Genomic DNA, 19917 nt, shown 5'->3' with positions numbered 1-19917 from the left:
CCTTGCCCAGATTCGGGACCCAAGAGCCTGCTGGCAGACGCCACCTCTGTTTCACTGTGCGTAAGTCCCTGGGAATTCCCAAGAGCCTTCTCGGGGGAGGTTACAGAGAGCTGGACACCGCAGCCCTGCGGGCTGAGCCAGGGGCATCCTCTGCTAGAGGGATAAATCGGGCCCTTGAGGCCTCCCTCTTACTGAGCCTTTGGGAAGGGATCGTGGCATCCTGGATAATTTCGTGCATTCCCGAGGCAGCTCCAGTGTGCACAAGCAGGCATACTGCTGCCTCCGGGAGCTGGGCAAGATGCTCTTCGGGGTCAAGGACATCGCTCTGTTGGAGCACGGGTGCAAGGCGCTCGAGGTGGACAGTTACAAGTCCCTGATGATCCTGGGAATACCGGAAGACTGCAACCATGAGGAGTTTGAAGAGATCATACGGGTCCCTCTGAAGCCTCTGGGCAAGTTCGAAGTGGCCGGGAAGGCCTTTCTGGAAGAAGACAGATCCAAGGCAGCCATTATCAGGCTGGAGGAAGACATCAATTATGCCGTGATCCCCAGGGAGTTCAAGGGCAAGGGCGGCATGTGGAGAGTGGTCTACATGCCCCGGAAGCAGGACATTGAATTCCTGACCAAGTTGAACCTTTTCCTGCAAAGTGAGGGCAGGACGGTGGAGGACGTGGCCCGGGTCCTGAGGCAGGAGCTATGCCCAACAGTGCCGGGCCCCCGAGAGCTTCCTGCCAGAAAGAGCCAGGCACCCGGGCCCGGGGAGAAGCTGGGGGCTGGGGCCCTGGCGGGCACTGACGGGGCGCCAGCTCTGGACTCCGTGGAGAAGCAGAGTAAGGCTGGAGATGACAAGAGAGGCAAGCGAAAACACAAGAAAACCCGTCGACGGCACCATGCATCTGACAAGAAGCTGTGAGGTGAGGCAGGGAGGGTGAGAGGGGCCCTCTGAGTGGGTGTGGGTGATGAGGGGAAGGGGCAGAGGTAGGCTTTGAATTGGTCTGGGGAAGTGGATTGAGTGTGGAGAATGTGGGGGAGGTGGGGAGTAGGACTCCAGTGTGTGGGCCACTGTGAATGAGCATGGGCATCATCTGCGTGATCGTGGGCAACATCTGACTAGTGTGAGTAAGGGGGGCATTTGGATCTGAGTTAACTTGTGGGGTACATCTGAGTGATGGGGGTAATGCCTGGTTGAGCATGGGCCATTCATTTATTCATTCATTCATTCTATGGCTATCTATCACACACCTCCTGTCCCCCAGGTGCTTCTAGGAGCTGGGAGAAGGAAGCAAATCCAACACAGATCCCTGCCTTCATGGCACTCGTAGAGACTGGGGAACATGTGAGTTACTGGGGCACCTCTGAGTGGGCATAGGGACTGTTTGAGTAGATGTGGGTAATATCTGATTGGGCATGGATCACTAAGTCATTCAACAAACATTTTCTGAGTGCCCACAGTGTACCAGGCATGGTTTCAGGCACTGGGCAAACTGCAGGGGACAAACAGACCCAAATTTCGCCCTCGTGGCACTCGGATTAATATCTGAGCAGGTGCGAGGAACATCTGAGTTACCCGAGTACATAAGGGAGCACGGTCCCATCTGCATGTGTGGGCAGCATCTGAGTATGAACGTAATATATGAGTTAGAGCGAGTAGCATTGAGTAGTTGTGGGCCACGTGTAGCTGTGGGGGCAACACCTGAGTGTGTGTGTGAGCATTATCTGAGTAGGTGAGGGTAACTTTTGAGTGACCACCAGCAAACAACGCTGAACAACCTGGAGACCCCAAGGGACCAGCTGGGAGGTCGCAGTCCCACAGTCCTAGCCGAGCTCCGCATCATCTGGACTGTTGCCATGGAGACCGCAGGTTGTCGTGTTGTGTGTCCCCCCTTCACCCCCTGCATGAGCAGGTGTTTGCAGGAAACAGAAGAGGAGAAACAGGGTTCGTGACTCCAAGGATTTGGAGAAGGTCTCTTGGCAGAGTTGAGGAAAAGCCAAGCCAGAGGACCACGTCGGGGAGATCCCTGCTCTGGAGAAAAGCCACTATCTCCTCTCCGCAACCCCCTGAGGCCTGCTGTCAGGGACAGCCCCTCTGGTTGAGTATGTGTTGCCAGGAAGAGACACAGACCCTTCTAGCTTTGGACCCTGCTGGAGATCCTGCCATTGCAAAGTCTAGACCCGTTTTTTGTTTTTTGTTTTTTGGATTTTGTTTTTGTTTTTGTTTTGTTTTGTTTTGTTTTGTTTTTGTCTTTTAAAAGCATGGACCTTGAAGGTAACTCTCATCCAGAGTGGACCACCCTGTTTTGCAGAAACTATGCCTGACCAAGTGAGTTGCCTGCTGGCCACACCTGAGGAGCCCAGCGCTCTGTATTTGACTTTCAAAAGCTGTCGCTGTCCTGTACACACTTGGTCTCCTTTACAAGGGATGGTCACACATGGGACTCTTCTGCTCCGATTGGCCCCAGGGGTTAAGATATGGGTCTCCCCAAATTCCATTCCAGAAATTCCAACTTAGGCACAGGGGCCACCCCACTCTAAAGAACAAAAGGCAAGACTTTCAGGAAATGGTCCAAAAGGAGGTAAATAATTAGGAGGTCACCCTCAAGAGTTACCCATTAACAACATTAACTTGGAGTCCCCCATGATGCTGAAGAACAACAAAAACAAACAAACAAAAAAAAAGAATTGGTAAAATCCAAACGACCATAGGTAGATAGAGCTCTTATTCAGGGACATCCAGTCTGCGAATTTGCAAACTTCCACTAGCTCAGGGATTTGCAAAGGTTTGGGCTGAATTTCTTTGGTTTAAAAAAAAATGTAATTTACATGCATGCCACTCTGATTCTCACCTACCAAAGTGTGATAATGGAGACCCCCCCCCAACATATTACTGTGGTGAGCATCAGTCACGTCTGTGAATTCCAGCATCCAATCCCTGTTCTTATTTCTGTGAGGCTACCCCCTGAGCTCCCACACCGAACAGAGCCTATGCACCCCCCCAACCTTGGCAGCCAAGGTGCAGGCAAGAAACCCACACTCAGGCAGTCATAAATCCCTTTTAGGTCATTGCATTCCCAGCAAGCATCAAGACAGAAGGAATTTTTAGAGTTCACAGGCAATGACACCCTAAAAATCTGGAAGACTCTGATTTCTGTAATCTCCCTCAGCTGGCTCTGAATCATCAGCCTCAGCCGCACCATCCTTTTCTTTTGTGCAATGGTCGGGATGAAGCTTTTCCTGCCATTCCTGCATATATATTTACTGTTCTTGCAAGTGCATCTGTGGTCATAGTGCTTTATTGATATTGACCTTTCTCTCCCTTGTAAGTTTCCAGCCGGGCAACCTCACTCGCAGTGTATTATGTTACTGTGTTCGCTGTTTCCTCAGAGTCTGGGCTTGAATAAGACCTCAGGCACATTAGCTTGTTGCATGCCATTCTCCCATGAAGGCACAGTCATTGTATCATAACAAGGGACAGTGTGACATTCCTTATTGTCTATTGCAGCATAGAGACTGAATTTGTGCATATTGTGGGTTTGGGGTGTTTCCCGCACAACATCCATATGTGTGATACAAAACATGAGTGTGATTCAGTGTTCATTGTTGCCCCTAAAACCCAATCTCCTACCCCTTCTCGAGGTTTTCTGGAAGTTTCCTGACATAGCAACATAGCAACAAGCAGTTGTGTCAATTGGCTACCATTTGAAGCCAGTTATCTGTATGAGTCAAGACCTGGCTGGCACACAGCAAATCCTAAGTGGAAATTCCCAGATAAATTGGATGTGCAGGCTAGGAGACGCCCACAGTTGGCCTGGTGAAGCCCCATTTCTCAAGACAGGGTTCCACTCAAACTCTTCACTGTTCTTTGTGGTTGACGCTCTATTGTACAAATAGGAACTTGCAAAATAAATGTATGTGAATGAAATCACAGTATGCTTTTTGATATGTTGGGGGAATCCACACTAGATCTAATCTGGAAAAATAATCTAGGAGTGCCTGGGTAGCTCAGGCTGTTAAACATCTGGTTCATGATTTCACCTCAAGTCATAATCTCAGGGTCACAGGATCAAGCCCCATACTGGACTCTGTGCTCAGTGGGGAGTCTGCTTGAGATTCTATCTCTCCTCCTCTGCCACTTCCCTCACTCGTGCATGCTCTCTTTCTCTCAAATTAATAAATCTTTTTTTTAAAAAGGGAAAAATAATCTATCTGGTAAAAAACAAAGAAACAAACAAACATTGTAAAAACTGCTTCCATGGTTGCCTGAAGTTTTCTAGGGCTGTATTATTGTTTTAAGGGGTAGCATCAGATCTCATGGCCAATAACATACAAAACACACTGGGATCTTCTATCCCAGTGGGTCCCAGTGACTGATGGACATGTTTATCTGGAATAAATTGTTTATCTGGAATAAAATAATAAATAACAGCTCTTCTGTGCTCCAAGCACTGTGCACAATCTTTTGTACTCATTAATTTGTGGAATCTTCCCAACCGCCAAGGTTTGGCACTGTGGGTCCACAACACCTTATCCAAAACCTCCAGGTCAGATGCACTTCAGAATTCAGAGTTTGGGGGGCACTTGGCTGGCTCAGTTGGAAGAGCATGTGACTCTTGATCTTAGGGTTGTGTGTTCGAGCCCCACATTGGGTGTAGGGAATACTTAAACTTAAAAAAAAAAAAAAAAAAAAGAATGCAGAAAGTTTGGGATCTCAGGAAACTGGTACAGTAACTATATCTTATACGGTGTAATTCACCCCATGGACAGGTTTGGGTAATTCCCATAATCAAGCCCATTAGTATTCTGTAGGGAAATATAAGATATTGACATGAAAGGAAATAAATTCAGACTATAAAGAGCCTCATATTAGTCTAGATCTTGCCTCTAAATTTTTTTCCCTCACTTTTCTGGAGAGATGGGGTGATGCAAAGCTTTCTTAGTTAGTTGAATTTCATTAAAGATTAGCGATTATGAGACGTACTACCACGATGATCTTCATTTCACTCTATGGATAAGGAAAAGGAAGCTCAGAAAGGTTAAGTGGCCTGCCTAAAACCACACAGGAAAGCTCAAGAAGGACCGCAGTCCAGGGCTATCTGAGGACAGTCTGCGTTCCTCCAACAGTCCTCGGTGAGGACCAGGGATTCTGAAGGAGGGCTGGGAACCGCTGAGAGGCCAACCTATATGTGATTCCCATAGGGCTGACGCTGGTGTTTCTCCCTGGGTTCCCAGATTGCCTCTCTGTGCTTCTCTACCCTGCTCCGCACCCCGGGAGGCCACGTCAGTGCACTGCATGACCGAAGCGCCTTTGCCAGATGACTTCCGGTCTGGATCAGCCAATGGGAGGCAGCGGCAGGAATCAGAGGGCGGGAGGAGAGAGAGGTCCGGGTATTTCTCCTCTGCGCTTGGGCTGCTGGGCTCCCTCTGCTTTCTGGCGACTGCTGGATCCCTCTACAATGACAAATCGGTCTGTTTAGTCACTCCTCTACTGACTCCATCCCCCTTCAGAAGAAAGTTCAACATCTGTAGAGCCCATCAAACCCTGCCTGCCTCAGCACCCCATCTCACGACACTCTAGACATCCCAAGACATGCTCCTCTCCACCCCAGAACTTTTGTCCCTGTTGTTGCCTCTGCCTGGGATGCTCTTGCATGACTCCCCCTGATTCTTACCCCTTGGGTCTCTTTTTCTAGGAAGTCTTCCGTGCCACCACAAGATGAATTATCCCCTCCCCCTTTTATCTCCTTATAGCTCCCCTGTATTTTTCTGGCTTGGTATGTCTCTCAATGGTGATTAATTTATTTGTAGAGATCTTTGTTTAATGCCACTCCTCCTTGTAAGACTATGAGCTCCCAGGAAGCAGAGCTGGGTCTGTCTCATAGTATCCCTGCAGCCCAACACTGTGCCCGGCACACAGTAGGTACTCCAAAAATTCACATACATGTGTGATTGTTTTAAGGTAGGTTTTATTTTTATTTAGGGATGGTAAGGCCAAGAGATCAGGGGATGACTGTCATTGAAAAGAGAGTTTGTTATATTCACAGAGCCCAAGAAAATGGAACATGTTACGCCATGGGGTGCCACAGGAGAAAACCATCTGCCATTGGTTAGGAGGGAGGAGAGAGGGAACCCTAGGCAAAAGCTTTTATTATGGTTTCTGCAGGAAGTAATGAGTGAGGCAGGGTAAGCAGACTTATGATTGGTTAGTTTGAATAATTTCAGGGGTGCCTGGGTGGCTCAATTGGTTAAGCATCTGCCTTCAGCTCAGATCATGTTTCCAGGGTCCTGGGATGGAGGCCCACTTCTGGCTCCCCGCTCAGCAGGGAGCCTGTTTCTCCCTCTCCCTCTGCTGCTCCCCCTACTTGTACCCTCTCTCTGTGTGTGTAAAATAAATGAATAATTTCAGCAGATGCTGGGGTTTAGGGGCTGTCCCTAGTTGTCGGGGACCTGGCCCTGGGATGCATAGGGCAGGTGGATGGTGCCAGAATGTGAGGGCTGGAGGTGTGGGCTCTGGACTGGTTGGTTTGCATTTGAAGAACATGTTCAAGGGCAGGCAGTGTTTACTTTCTCTTGGAATTGCCTGAACCCGGGAGGGGCAGTCCCTCAAAGGTCAGCCAGGCTACAGATACCCATGCATCAGAATATGGAAAATAAAAGACTCGGTCATTACAGTAATAAACAGAATACAGATGAATATCTATGACATGAACACGGGAACTGAATCTGAAACTCCTCTAATTGACTTGCTCACTAGGCAACCTGCCAAATAAAGCAGCAGAGGCCTCTGTCTGGTGTATGGAGGTTTGGAGGTGAAGAATAGTGTTGGATGTGTGGCCTGGGTTCGAATTCTGACTCCTCCACTTCCCCAAAGCACAATGAGCCTGGGAGAGCCATTGAGCCTGTGTCTCCTTGCTGATTTGTAAAACGGGAATAGCAGTAACCTATTTCACCAGCTGTGGGGAGGAGTATCCCCATTCTGACATATGAATGATGTGGCACAATGGCTAAGAGGAAGGCAGACATTAAGCGTTGGCCACTGGGGTCCTGGGTCCAGCTGACTGTGTTTTTCATGGACAAAGAGCATGTTAGCCTGGTTTTAGATCTCACATTCCTGAACTAAATGTGGGCCCAGCTTCCTCAGAAGACAGTATGTTCTCTGTGTTCTGACAAAAGGCTGTCTTGGAACCTGGGCAAAGGGTGAGTACCCCCCTTGGGAGACAGCATCCAAGCTGGGCCTGAGTATCAGCAGGGTACACGATGGAGAGAGCGCCCAAGGACTCAGAGCTTTGCCGACAGACCTGGGTTCAAGTCTTAACTCTGCTACCAGCTGGTGGTGTGCTCTCAGGGAGGTGACTCCACCTTTCTGGCCTGTTTCCCCATCTGTAAAGCTGGACTAACACATCCCATGCCACAGTTTCTTTACAGCAAAGTCAGGGTATACCGTGCATTATAAATATGAGCTCTGGAGGGGCACCCGGGTGGCTCAGTCTGTTAAGCGCATGACTTCAGCTCAGGTCATGATCTCAGGGTCCTTTGATCAAGACCCCCCACACCCTGCATTGGCACTGGGCTTCCGGCTCAGCAGGAAGTTGGCTTCTCCCTGTTCCTCTGCCCCTCCTCCCCACTTGTGCGCATGCAGGCGCTCTCTTTTTCTCTCTCAAATAAATAAAATCTTTATTTATTTGACAGAGAGAGACACAGCAAGAGAGGAGCACAAGCAGGGGGAGGTGGGAAAGGGAGAAGTCTTCCTGCAGAGCAGGGAGCCTGATGCGGGCCCCATCCCAGGACCACAGGATCATGACTTGAGCCCAAGGTAAATGCCTAATGCCTAAGTCATCCAGGTGCCCCTCAAATAATAAAATCTTTATCTTTTTTTTTTTAAGATTTTATTTATTTGACAGAGATTACAAGTAGAGAGAGTAGAGAGAGAGGAGGAAGCAGGCTCCCTGCCTAGTAGAGAGCCCGATGTGGGACTAGATCCCAGGACCCTGAGATCATGACCTGGAGCTGAAGGCAGAGGCTTAACCCACTGAGCCACCCAGGCAGCCCCTAAATAAAATCTTTTAAAAATATAAACATATTATCTAGGGTATTATTCATAAGCACCCCATCGTGGAACAACCCAGATCTCTACCAACAGGTGAAGAGAGAAACTATGGTAGATTCACACCCACAGACCGTCACAAAGCAACAAAAAGAATGAACTACGGATGCGCACAGCCACATAGGCAAGTCTCGAAATCCTTACCTCAAGGGCAAGAAGCCAAACAGGACACATACTCAGTGATTCTTTTTCTAGAAAACTCCAAAGCAGCATCCTCTAAGGGACAGAAAGCAGATCCATAGCTGGGGGTAGGTAAGCAGAGGGGATGGCCACAAAGGGCACAAGGGAACTTTGGGGGGTGATAGAAGCCTTCTCTGTCTTGATTGTGGTGATGATGATGTTAAAGCTTATAAGACGAGGAGTGCCTGGGTGGCTCAGCCACTTGAAGCATCTGACCCTTGGTTTTGGCTCATGTCATGACCTCAGGGTGATGAGATCGAGCCCTGTGTCAGACTTGCACTGGGCCTAAAAGCTGCTTAAGATTCTCTCTCTCCTTCTGTTCCTCCCCACTGTGCATGCTCTCTCTCTCTCTCAAATCAATCAATCGATCAATCAAACTTACCACATGGGACATTAAGAAGAGTACATTGTATAAGACGTAAATTATACTTCCAATAGAAATGATTTTTTTTTTCTTTTTAATGAAAACAAGAGTGGGGTGGTTGGGAGGTGGGCTGCCTGGGGGAATTACTTCATTTCCATGCCTCAATCCCCTCATCTGTGAAATGGGTTGATATTAGCAGGGATTGCTGAGGACAGTCACGAATACATAAAAAGAGGCATCTTTATGGGAAAATTAGGTATATAATGCCAAAGGTTTCATAGACTCCTGAAAACAGAGACATCTAACCTCTGGATCACCCCGGGGTGAGGCTGGGCAGTGGAGAGAAGTTCTGCAGGCAGGGGCTGTGGACCCTTGAAAACCCTTCTAAGGTTCTCATCACCCATACCTGAGCCTGGGGGATCAGGAGACAGCACAGTAATTTGTTTTGCAGATAATGATTCTTGCGAGACAAGGTGACCGGCTAAAACTTAGATGTTTTAATTTGGAACTTTCCTCATTGGAGTCCAGGGGGATTAGCAGCCACACTTGGCAGGGGGCGGGGGGTGTCTAGATTTGTTCCCTGTGCCTGCTGTCGCAACTCACTAGAAACTAAGCAACTCAGAACAACAGCACTTTATTCCCTCGAGGCTAGAAGTCAGAAATCAAGGGGCCGGCAAGGCTGAGCTCCCTCTGAAGGCTCTAGGGGAGGCCCCTTGCCTCTTCCAGCCTCTGATGGCTCCTGGTGCCTTCTGGCTCATGGCCACATCACCCCAGTCTCTGCCTCAGTGGGCACACTGCCTCCTCTGACTCTTCATGGCTTCTCCTCTGTGTCTGCTTCTCTCTTCTGAGGACATTCCTGCTGTCCTGCCAAGATCATCTAGGGCATCCTCATTCCCAAACCCTTCATTACACCTGGAAAGATCCTTTCCCATATAAAGTGATACTTTCAGATTCCAGAGATTTGAACCTGAAATCTGGGGGGAACCATTATCCAGACTCTTACAAGATCTCTGAGAATCTGAGATTCCCACCCCTCCCCCGCTTTAAGGGTCCCTCTATGCCGCTGAATTAGTAGAGAAACCCTAATTCCCAGTCTGGCTGGTTTGCAGGCGCTGTGTGGTATTTCCAGCTGGCCACATTCCTCCCTTACCTCTGCCCAGCCCTACCAACCATCACCTCCGTCAGAGTCACTCGAGGAGATTATTTTTGTGATGCTGTACCCCCGCCCCCGCCCCACCACGTCCTAAGATGTTCTGATCCGGTAGGTTGGACTCGGGAAATTGTGATTCCTAGAACTCTCGCCGTGATTCTGATAGACAACCAGATTTGCGCCTCACTGCTTTAGAGAAATGTGACACATGAATGAATGAATGAACAAACAATTTTTCAAATATACAATTATTCTGTTGACTTTCCTTCCAGACTCACCAAAAAGCCCCAGATTTTGCGTTGAAGAGGTGGGAGGCAGGGGTGTCCTGACTATGTGGCCAGTTCTGGAGGCCGGCGTCTGCCTTAAGGTCTGGTCAGGAACCCGAAATCCTGGGATCGAGCCCTGCATCAGGCTCCCTGCTCAGCAGGATCCTGCTTCTCCCTCTCCCTCTGCCTGCCGCTCTGCCTACTTGTGCTCTCTCTCTGTGTCAAATAAATAAATAAAATCTTAAACAAACAAACAAACAAGCAAGCAAACAAACCAAAGGTCACCTGGGAGAGAAGTGTTCAGAGAAAGCTCACCAACTGGCTCCCCATCTCCAGGCCACCATAGGCAATTGGGAAGATAAAGGAGGCCTGAGTGATTCAAAGCTCTTACTAGCTGTGTGGCTTGTTTTGGCCTCATTTTTTCTCATCTGGAAAATGGGAATACTTGCTTAAGAAGGGTCGTGAGGAGTGGGGCACTTGGGTGGCTCAGTCAGTTAAGCATCAGACTCTTGCTTTCTGCTCAGGTCATGATCTCAGGGTCATAATCTCAAGGTCATGAAATTGAGCACCCCAAGCTCAGCCAAGAGTCTGCTGGAGATTCTCCATCCCTCTGCCCTTCCCTGCATGCTCTCTCTCTCTCTCCAACTCTCAAATAAATAAATAAATCTTAAAAAGAAAAAGAGAGAGAGAGAGAGAGGTTGTAAGGAGTAAAAGAAAAATTGCACAGGGACAGGGAGAAGGTAGGAGCTTGATCAAAGTGAATTTCTTTTTACTTTTTAATTTTTTATTAACATATAATGTATTATTTATTAACAAAGTGAATTATTATCAGGATTATCATGCTCTCTGCTTTTGGGCATACCCAAAGAAGGGTGGAAATTGTCACGATAAAAGGAAACCGACACTGATTTGCCTGCACAGATGCGGAAAGGACTTCAAGACTAGCCATTCAGTGTAAAAAGCGAAATTTACAGTAATAGATCTAGTGCAATCCTGGTTCATTCACTCAACAACTATTTTGAGCACCTACCCGCGCAATCCTGGTTCATTCACTCAACAACTATTTTGAGCACCTACCCACACCGTTCTAGGTTCTGAGAATTGGGCAGTGACCAAACCAGACAGATGTCCCTCCCCTCATGGGGCCAGTATTTGAATAGTGAGACAACAAACAAACAAAAAGTAAATAAATAAATAAGAAAATACTAGGAAGTTGTAAGCACCATGATAAAAATGTGAAAAATCCCCTGGGGTAAAATCTAAAATTATACATGTAAGCTTTTTTTTTTTTTTTTCCCTGCAAAAACACAGAATGTATTTCCCTGTGGTTACTTTGCGGGAAAAGGCTGGAGGCTGGGAGAGAGACTTGTTTTTCACTTTATACCTTTCTGGAACTTCATTTTCTTAACTGGTGTGAGTCACTTTTAATATTTTTTACTTATTTTTTATTTTATTTATTTATTTGACAGAGAGAGCTCAGGGGGGAGCGGCAGGCAGGCAGAGGGAGAGGGAGAAGCAGGCTCCCCGCTGAGCCAGGAGCCCAAGGTGGGGCTGGAGGCCAAGACTCTGGAATCTGGACCCAGGCCACCCAGACGCCCCTTTAGTATTATTTTTTAAAGTGACAAGCAAGTGTAGCTGGGTAGAGCGATCCGGGCCACGTTTTGCTTTCTTCCCCCACTCTTTTTGGATTTTTCATCTCTTTTAAACACGTATAAAAATGGGAACCGTGATTATCATTTGTTCTGGGGCGGCTGGAGAAGGCTTTCTGCTGCCAGGGATCTGAGTAATCTAAAACACTCAGAGCAGAACTGCTCAGGGGTTGGCAATTTTTGTAAGAATGTTGAACGTTTGAGGTTTTCATTTCGAGGATAATCCTCCCCACCCCGCCGCACTCCCAGACACACACACACACACACACACACACACACACACACACCCCTTTCCCAGTTGCAGAACGCATGTACCTCATCTGCGAGGTCATTCCACTTGGAAGTCTCGAGTTTTTGGACTTGGATCCATAAACCAACTATTCCTCAAACGGGTAGCTTTTCCGGGAAGCTGAGTAGGGGATCAGGCCTAAAGTAGGGAAACGGAGCCCAGAAGAGGTGCGGCCGAGCCGGCTCCCCACGCCGGACACTCCCCTCCCAGAGCGGACCCGCGCTAAAGCTTGCCTCTGCGTTGCCGTGGAGACCGCTGGGCGGCTGGAAACTCCGCACAAGGGAGGGGCCGGGCGGTTGGAGGCCAGGCGGGGGCTGAGCGCTTCGGCTGGGTTGGAGCCTTTGAGAAGAAGGAGAAAATCCAGCAAAGCCTACCGACCGGGCTCTGCAAAGGCAAAAACAACCCAAACAAGCCAATAATTGTGCAAAGGCCTCGCTGAGATCTTCACCAGCCTTTCCTTCCCTCTCTCCCACTCCCTCCCTCTTTCTCTCCACATCTGCCTGGTTCTTTCAAGAGCTACATAAAATCCCAGGTCGTGAGTTAAATAAAATGATGTTTCTTTTTTATACCTTGTAGTAAAGTCATTGTTATTTTACAGGGTTTTTTTGCTGTTAAAATTTTTCTCTTTTAACGGTTGTATGTTTCATTATAATTGGTTTCCTTTGTAATCCGATGGATGTGGTTCTATGCATTGAAAAACTTTATCTTGAATAGGGCCCCATAACACTTAGAAAGGGTTAAGGATTCCTGAGATAGAGGACTCAGGAGAGGGTAGAGGCCACTCCTATTGTTGGGGTGCAGGGAACGGGGTAGGGTGTAGAATGACCACCCCAAAAAAACATTTGGGCAGAGGGAAATTGCCAAGAGAAGGCGGAGCCATAACAACCTGGAGGTTGGGAACAGCAAGTGCAAAGGCCCTGAGGTGGAAATGAGTGGGACCTCTAATAAACAGTGAAGAGGTGGGGGTAGCTGGAGCACAGTCAGTGAGAAGGAGAGAAAGAGAGAGGGAAATGGAGGAGGTATGCTAGGGCTTTGTGGCCCACGGTGAGGACTTGGATTTTACTCTGAGTAGGATGGAGGATTTTTAAAAGAGTAGACAGAGGGGCGCCTGGTGGCTCAGTGGATTAAGCCGCTGCCTTCGGCTCAGGTCATGATCTCAGTGTCCTGGGATCGAGCCCCGCATCAGGCTCTTTGCTCAGCGGGAGCCTGCTTCTCTCTCTCTCTCTCTCTCTGCCTGACTCTCCGCCTACTTGTGATCTCTCTCTCTGTCAAATAAATAAATAAAATCTTTATAAAAAAAATTAAAAAAAAAAGAGGAGACAAATCTGAGTTAAGTTTTTAAGATTCCCTCCAGCTGCTGGGTTGGGGTCAACAGCAGGCAGTGAGGGGGAAACAGGAGCTTTTCCATGGGTCTGCCTTACCACATAGCTCTGAGAATTCCCAACAACAGTCGTCCCCCCCCCCCCACACACACACAGCAGTGTGCCCGGTCCAAGGAAACTCCCTGCAGTTTCACCGTTATTAGTACTAATGCTGAGCCAGCTGCCTTGGAGTTACCCAGGCACATCCTGGGCCCCCCATCCCAGGGATCCTGACCCCTCTCTGTCCATGGCTAATTCTGAGGACCTCTGCTTGAATTTCACTTTTTTTTTTAAAGATTTTATTTATTTGACACAGAGAGAGATCACAAGTAGGCAGAGAGGCAGGCAGAGAGAAAGGGAAGCAGGCTCCCTGCTGAGCAGAGAGCCCCATGCGGGGCTCGATCCCAGGACCCTGAGATCATGACCTGAGCTGAAGGCAGAGGTTCAACCCACTGAGCCACCCAGGCATCCCTGAATTTCACTTATTTAATTAACATTTTTGACTGCTAAAAATCCAAGCAATCCAAGAAGATAGAGAGGGGAAAAGTACTGTCCCCAGTGTCCCTCCCCAGAGACAGCCACTGTTGGCGATGCTGGTACCTGGGATCAGTACATCTGCAGGTCTAGATCCTTTGCCCACCCCACCACCACCACACACACACAGACCTCGTACCGTTTCAGATTCAAATCCATGCTTTTCTCACTTATGGCTGTGGGAACTTGAGCAAGCGGTTTTACATCCTCAGCTATAAAGCGGGAATGATCTGTGCACTTGGGTGGCTCAGTTGGTTAAGCAGCTGCCTACGGCTCAGGTCCTGATCTCGGGGGCCTGGGATTGAGCCCCCACGTTGGGCTCTGTCCAGTGTGGACTCCCTCTGTACTCTCGCTCTTGCTTTATCTCAAGTAAATAAATGGAAAATCTTTTAAATAAATAAAATAAAATGGGAATGATCCCATTACCTGCATCATAATGTTATATATAGGGAGGATTTCATGGGGTTAATCCACAGAAAGTGCTAGGAAATGCTCCAAAAAACCTGACTATCCTTTATACCAGGTGCTTCTTTTTACATAGCTGCATAGTATTCCAGTGTGAGACTTGTACAAGGAGCCAGTTCCTCCTGATGGACAACACTTTGGTTCATTCATTCACACCCAAAATATTTATTGAGCACCTGCAGTGTGCCAAGGCCCACGCTAGAGCCTGGGGCAGTAAGATCCTGGTACCGTTTCTCCAATGACATATGTGCTTGAACAGGTAGGACCTGCGGGTACCAAAGTCGCATGATGTTGAAGCCTAACAATACTGTGCCAATGGCTTGCCAAAGGCCGGCCTCATTAAGACACCCACCTCCAGGGCTTGGCTGGAACCCGCGTTTAGAAGGGCAGGTTGGGGAACTGCCGCCTTTCCCCGGAAGGTGCTGACGTGGGCCTTGGCGGGGGCGGTCTGCTTGGAAGCGGTGGCCCCAGGGAGGCCCGGAGCGCAGCCACACCCCTGTGGGGGGAGGGGAGGGAGGGCGCCCCGAAGGGAGTGGACAGCCCCCCTGTCAGTCTTCCCGAGTCCCGGAGTGTAAAATGAGAAGGGGGAAGGTGGGCCTCACTCTAGGGGACAGCGAGGAGGAACTTCCTGCCGGCGCGCGCGATCCTTCGCGCTGAGCGCACGGGCTGGGAGGCTGCAGGCGCGTCAAGGTCAGCCTGGACCGGGGTGGCCGCCAGCCTGGGGGCGGGAGACCCTTTGGGAGGGGGGGGGGGCTGGGCTGTGGCCTCCAAACGCCTCGGCCATATTGAATAGCCCCGGCTGAGCGGTCTTTGTGTGCGCAGGCCTCTCCCAAGGTGCAGGCGCGTCCCCGACGCAGGAAGAGCCACGGGGGCAGCCCGTGCCCTAATTTGGAACCCGGACCCCACGTCTGCAGCTGGCGGTGGGCTTCAAAGCCTCAGGACGGACCACTCCCTGGCTCACGTAAGCATCCTGGGAACGGATTCCCGCCAGTCCTTGGAGCGGGGGAGCCGGACTTGGTCAAGATTAGACTTTGTGGCTGGCGGAGAAGTTGGGGGGGATCGGCTCATCCTCGGCTGGAAAGGAGAGACCCTCCGGGCAGTTCTGCGGGGACGCCCCCCCCCCCGACTCAGGCCTACAGTGTAGTTTGGGGTCGTTGCCCCCACTCCCGATTTCACCCTGGAGATCTTAAAGACCCTCGAGAAAAGCCACGTGGGGGGCTGGTTCCCCTGGGGTTTCCTCCCCTCCCCCGACTCTCTGATCCTCTGGAGCGTGCCTGATGTCTGCAAAGACGTGGATTTGGACGTCCTCGTGGAAGCCCTGAAGCCCGTGGGGACCTTTAAGAAGATCGGCAAGGTGTTCCGCAGGGAGGAGGACTCCACGGTGGGGATGTTGCAGATCGGGGAGGACGTGGACTATCTGCTCATCCCCCGGGAGGTCAGGCTGGCGGGAGGCGTATGGAGGGTCATCTCCAAGCCCGCCACCAAGGAGGCGGAATTTCGCGAGCGGCTGATCCAGTTTCTGGAGGAAGAAGGCCGCACACTGGAGGACGTGGCCCGCATCATTGAGAAGAGCACCCCACACCCACCCCAGCCCCCCAAAAAGCCCAAGGAGCCCAGAGTGAGGAGGAGAGTCCAGCAGATGGCGACCCCGCCCCCACGGCTGGTGGTGGGCACCTATGACAGCAGCAATGCCAGCGACAGCGAGTTCAGTGACTTCGAGACCTCCAGAGACAAGAGAGACAAGGGGGACAAGGGTCACAAAGGCGCGGGGCGCAGCAGGAAAGTGCGCAAAATGCCAGTCAGTTACCTGGGCAGCAAATTTCTGGGGAGCGACCTGGAGAGCGAGGATGACCAGGAGCTGGTGGAGGCCTTCCTGCAGCGAGGGGAGAAGAAGCCCAGCGCGCCACCTGCCCGCCGCCGTGTGAACCTGCCTGTGCCCATGTTCGAGGACAACCCCAGGCCGCAGTTGTCCAAGGCGGACAGGTGGCGAGAGTATGTCAGCCAGGTGTCCTGGGGGAAGCTGAAGCGGAGGGTGAAGGGTTGGGCGCCCAGGTCCAGCCCTGAGGGGGGTGAAGCCCAGCAGGCACCTACCAGGCCGGAGAGGGTTGGGGCCTCGGGGTCAGGCAGAGCCAGCCTGGGGGACAATGTGGGCAACACAGGAGATGGGTGGGAGCCCGAGATGCCCCCGAGACAATGGAGGCCCAAAATCAAATGGGCCTCTTTTCGCCGTTGCAGGAGGGAAGAAGCGGCATCCACAGATCAGAGGGCCGAGGCTGCAGATGATCAAAGAGTTGAGGCAGCAGATGATCAGAGGGCAGAAGCTGCAGATAATCAGAGAGCTGAGGCTGCAGATGATCGGAGAGCAGGGGCTGCAGATGTGCAGGGGGCTGAGGCGGCAGATAATCAGAGGATACAGGCTGTAGAAAATCAGAGGGCAGAGGTTGAGGATAATCCAGGGGCAGAAGTCATAGCTGTCCAGAGGGCTGAGGCGGCAAATAATCAGAGGGAAGGGGCTGCAGATAATCAAAGGGCAGAGGCCCAAGCTGTCCAGGAGGCCGAGGCTGCATCTGATGGGGCAGAAGCCACAGCTGACCAGAGGGCAGAAGCTGTACAGAACCAAAGGGCTGAAGCCCCAGCTGCTCGGGGGGCCATAGGGACAACTCAGGGAGCTAAGGTCCGGAAACAGGTCAAGACAGTGAGGTTCCAGACTCCTGGCCGTTTTTCATGGTTTCGCAAGCGCCGGAGAGCCTTCTGGCACACTCCCCGGTTGCCAACCCTGCCCAAGAGAGTTCCCAGGGCAGGTGAGGCTAGGAGCCTTAGGGTGTTGAGGGCAGAGGCCAGAGCAGAAGCAGAGCAGGGAGAACGGGAAGAGCAGTTGTGAGGTGAAGATAGGGGTGCCCTGGATCTCATGGCTTCCTGCCGCCACACTTGAAAATGGAGGTGGACAAGGGCCGGGCAGTGGGCCTTCCATCTCCACCCAGCACCCCTCTGTCTTATTAGAAGTTTGTCTTTCATGTATTGATTTAAAAAAAAAAAAAAAAACCAGATTCCTTCTAGTCACCCAAGGAAAGTAAAGAAAGACAACCATACAAAGGGGTCGCATCGCTCATGATCTTAACTTCTGCAATGCAATTCTAGGTGCTTGGCTTGAAGCGGGGGAAGCAGCAGAGATACTCCTTCCCCCTCTCTCCTTTTCTCTCCTTTTCTACTGTCCCCTTAACATTGTCAGCATCATTGAACTTAAAAAAAGGGCGCAAGCCCACATGCAAATAAAAATGTTTACCACGGGATTTCCTGGCTTTGGATTGGGCAACTGAAGAATGCTCCGGGGTTGTGTCCTCACTCCCTTGTGTCCCCTATGCTCCCGCCCTCCAGGATGGTGCCCTGTGTTTCTGTCACTTTGCTTGTCATCCCCATGCCCCTGGCTCCTGGCCCAGGGCCCGGACCTTACATACTTTCCCCAACCTTAGTTACAAGGGACAGAAGAATCATCTGGGAAACGTGGCCAAAATTCAGATTCTGGGGCCCTTCATGCCAGAGCTGTGGATTTGCTCCAGCTGCCTGTGTGGCCCCAGATTCTGTTTCGATCAAGCCCCCAGATCATCTCTTGGGGCAGATCGGTCCCTGGGCACATTGAAAACTCTTTGCAATAGAGACGGGCCAAAACCCAGATCGCGGTGTGATATGTAGTGAGCCATGGCTGGCACTTATGATGGGGGACAGATTGGGTGACTAAGTCCCCATGGGCACTGGGGGACCTCTCTTTATTGTCTTTTTTCTCCCAAATCCCAGCCCCACCCACAAAGAGCGGCACATGGCTATATCCCATTTTCACGGAGGGAGGGAGGGAAGGAAGTCACGGAGGAGGGAAGCCTGGAGGCCACAACTGTCTTGGCTTCAGCTGCAGTCCTGGCCTGGGTTTTTTTTTCTTATTTTTGGCCTCTAGAACTAAAGAATCACCTGCCCTCACCTGCTCCTGGTCTGGAAGTAGTAGCTGCTGGTGCTCCTTCCATAGGATGCTAAAAGTTCCTTTCAACTTGTATGGTTCACAGTCCCTAGCCCAGCAAGGACAAGTCCCAGTGGGGTTGGAGGAAAGACAGGTTGTGGACCCCACCTGAAGGAATGGACTTGCCAGGGTCCAGGGAATAACCAGGCCGGATGGGGCCATGTCTGGAATGCCCAGTGAATGATCTGGATGCCCAGCCTGGGGTAGAAGTGGGGGTACTCCGTGACTGCTGCCCATCTGGGAGAATATCAGCCACATGCCCAGGAGGGCCTAGTCTGTTTGGAATCCTAGTAGGGGAAAGAAGGTGGGAGCGGAGATAGTGAGAGACACCAGGAGAAGACTCCCGAGATTAGAGACAAATCCATCCCAGTGGCCCAGGCGTGAGCATCCAGATTTCATGCAGCCTCCAAAGGGCATCATCCCCAAAGGCAGCCCATGGATGCCTCCAGGCTTGCAGTTTCAAACATGCCAGGATTTTCATGGTGGGGGAGGGGGGAACGGGGAGCACCAGAAAACTGGACGACACCCTAAATGTGGACACCTTTAAATGTCCTCAAAGAGAAAAATAACGGAACACAGCCATCAAGGTGCCACTGCAATACCAGGGACTTTCTGGGCCCCTCATGCTGGTGTGCCTTGGCACCTTAGCACACTTGGCAGGAGGAAACCACTAGGGGGCAGGCAAGGAGGGATTTGGAGCCTGGCTCACGCCTAGCACCGCCCCTTCCAAGCTGTGTGACCCTGGGCTGGTTACCTTGTGCCTCTTTGTGCCTCTACTTACTCATCTTAAAGGGGGATCATTACAGAGCTTTCCTCCCAGGACCGCGGAGAGGATGGAAGAAGACATAATGTGTTGGAGGTAAATCAACCCACACAGACCTCATCTTTCCTCGTCCTACTCCCATTCATTGTATGTCAGAGGCAGCCAGAACTTCACGGGACATCTCAGCCCTAACGAGGGGCCCCCGGGACAGGGGTTGCCAATCCTGGCTGGTGTGTGGAACGACCCGGGAGCTTTCCAACACCCCTGCCCAGCCCGCAGGCTCAGAGATTCTCATGCAAGTGCTGGAGGGGTGGCTGGGGCTCCCAGAGCCTGGAGGCTTGCAGGGTGATTCCGACGAGCCCCCCCCACCCCGGGACTCACAAGTGCTACCCCAGGGCTCCAGGAGATACTCAGACCCCGCAGCAGACCTCTCTCAAGCTGGTCGTGCAGAAGAACCCATTGCAAGGCCTTCTAAAACGCAGACTGCTGGCTCCCAACTCCCAGTGACTCCCTAGGTGTGGGGTGGGCTCGAGAACATGCATTTCTATCCAGCTGATTCCAGGACCCCACACGAAAGACCGCTGCCCTACAGAAATGTCCGTTTTCCACAGCCTGACATTCAGAGGTGGAGCTTTGAGCCCGCAGCATCCTGCGCCCAGGGCTGGAGCCTCTTCGGCGCGCCTTTCACGAGCGGTTCTGGAGCGCCCCCTGGTGGGGACCGCGGGGGGGGCGCAGTTGGTACGGGCTTTCTCCCCTCTTCCGAGTGGTGGGGTGGAGAGCCAGCGGCGTCAG

The 19917-nt window shown here is 51.1% G+C and overlaps 2 protein-coding genes and 1 long non-coding RNA gene across 6 annotated transcripts; 2 read left to right on the top strand and 1 right to left on the bottom strand.

The window, feature by feature from the left end:
- The first annotated feature begins 298 nt into the window (after positions 1 to 298).
- PNMA8C (PNMA family member 8C) lies at positions 299 to 3919 on the top strand. Of its 2 annotated transcripts, none has more exons than XM_059152940.1 (2): positions 299 to 914; positions 2304 to 3919. In XM_059152940.1, the coding sequence occupies exon 1, from the start codon at positions 299 to 301 to the stop codon at positions 911 to 913; it is 615 nt and encodes a 204-aa protein (XP_059008923.1). In that variant the 3' UTR covers position 914; positions 2304 to 3919. The 2 variants fall into 2 exon arrangements, with proteins under 2 accessions (XP_059008923.1, XP_059008922.1); XM_059152939.1 differs by having other exon boundaries at positions 1905 to 3919.
- LOC131818455 (uncharacterized) lies at positions 342 to 12402 on the bottom strand. 3 transcript variants are annotated; one of them, XR_009348832.1, is made up of 4 exons: positions 12015 to 12402; positions 10071 to 10268; positions 5293 to 5445; positions 342 to 481 (listed from the first exon to the last, which is right to left on the bottom strand). It is a non-coding gene; the product is annotated as an uncharacterized LOC131818455 (long non-coding RNA). The 3 variants fall into 3 exon arrangements; XR_009348833.1 differs by lacking the exon at positions 10071 to 10268 and adding an exon at positions 8243 to 8314 and having other exon boundaries at positions 12023 to 12402; XR_009348831.1 differs by lacking the exon at positions 10071 to 10268 and having other exon boundaries at positions 12023 to 12396.
- Positions 12403 to 14864: 2462 nt separating this feature from the next.
- On the top strand, positions 14865 to 17646 carry CCDC8 (coiled-coil domain containing 8). The gene is made up of 2 exons (XM_059152893.1): positions 14865 to 15046; positions 15179 to 17646. Exon 2 carries the CDS (start codon positions 15744 to 15746, stop codon positions 17235 to 17237), a length of 1494 nt encoding a protein of 497 aa, XP_059008876.1. The 5' UTR covers positions 14865 to 15046; positions 15179 to 15743; the 3' UTR covers positions 17238 to 17646.
- The last annotated feature ends 2271 nt before the right edge of the window (positions 17647 to 19917 follow it).

The sequence above is a fragment of the Mustela lutreola genome, chromosome 16 (genome assembly GCF_030435805.1).
Source record: "Mustela lutreola isolate mMusLut2 chromosome 16, mMusLut2.pri, whole genome shotgun sequence".
Taxonomy (NCBI): Eukaryota; Metazoa; Chordata; class Mammalia; order Carnivora; family Mustelidae; genus Mustela; species Mustela lutreola.
The sequence above is the reverse complement of the archived record's forward strand: the minus strand, read 5'-3'. Positions and strand labels throughout refer to the sequence as shown.

Coding starts and splice junctions, on each gene's coding strand:
- PNMA8C (XM_059152940.1), top strand. CDS start 299: ATGCTCTTCGGGGTCAAGGACATCGCTCTGTTGGAGCACGGGTGCAAG.
- CCDC8 (XM_059152893.1), top strand. CDS start 15,744: ATGTTGCAGATCGGGGAGGACGTGGACTATCTGCTCATCCCCCGGGAG.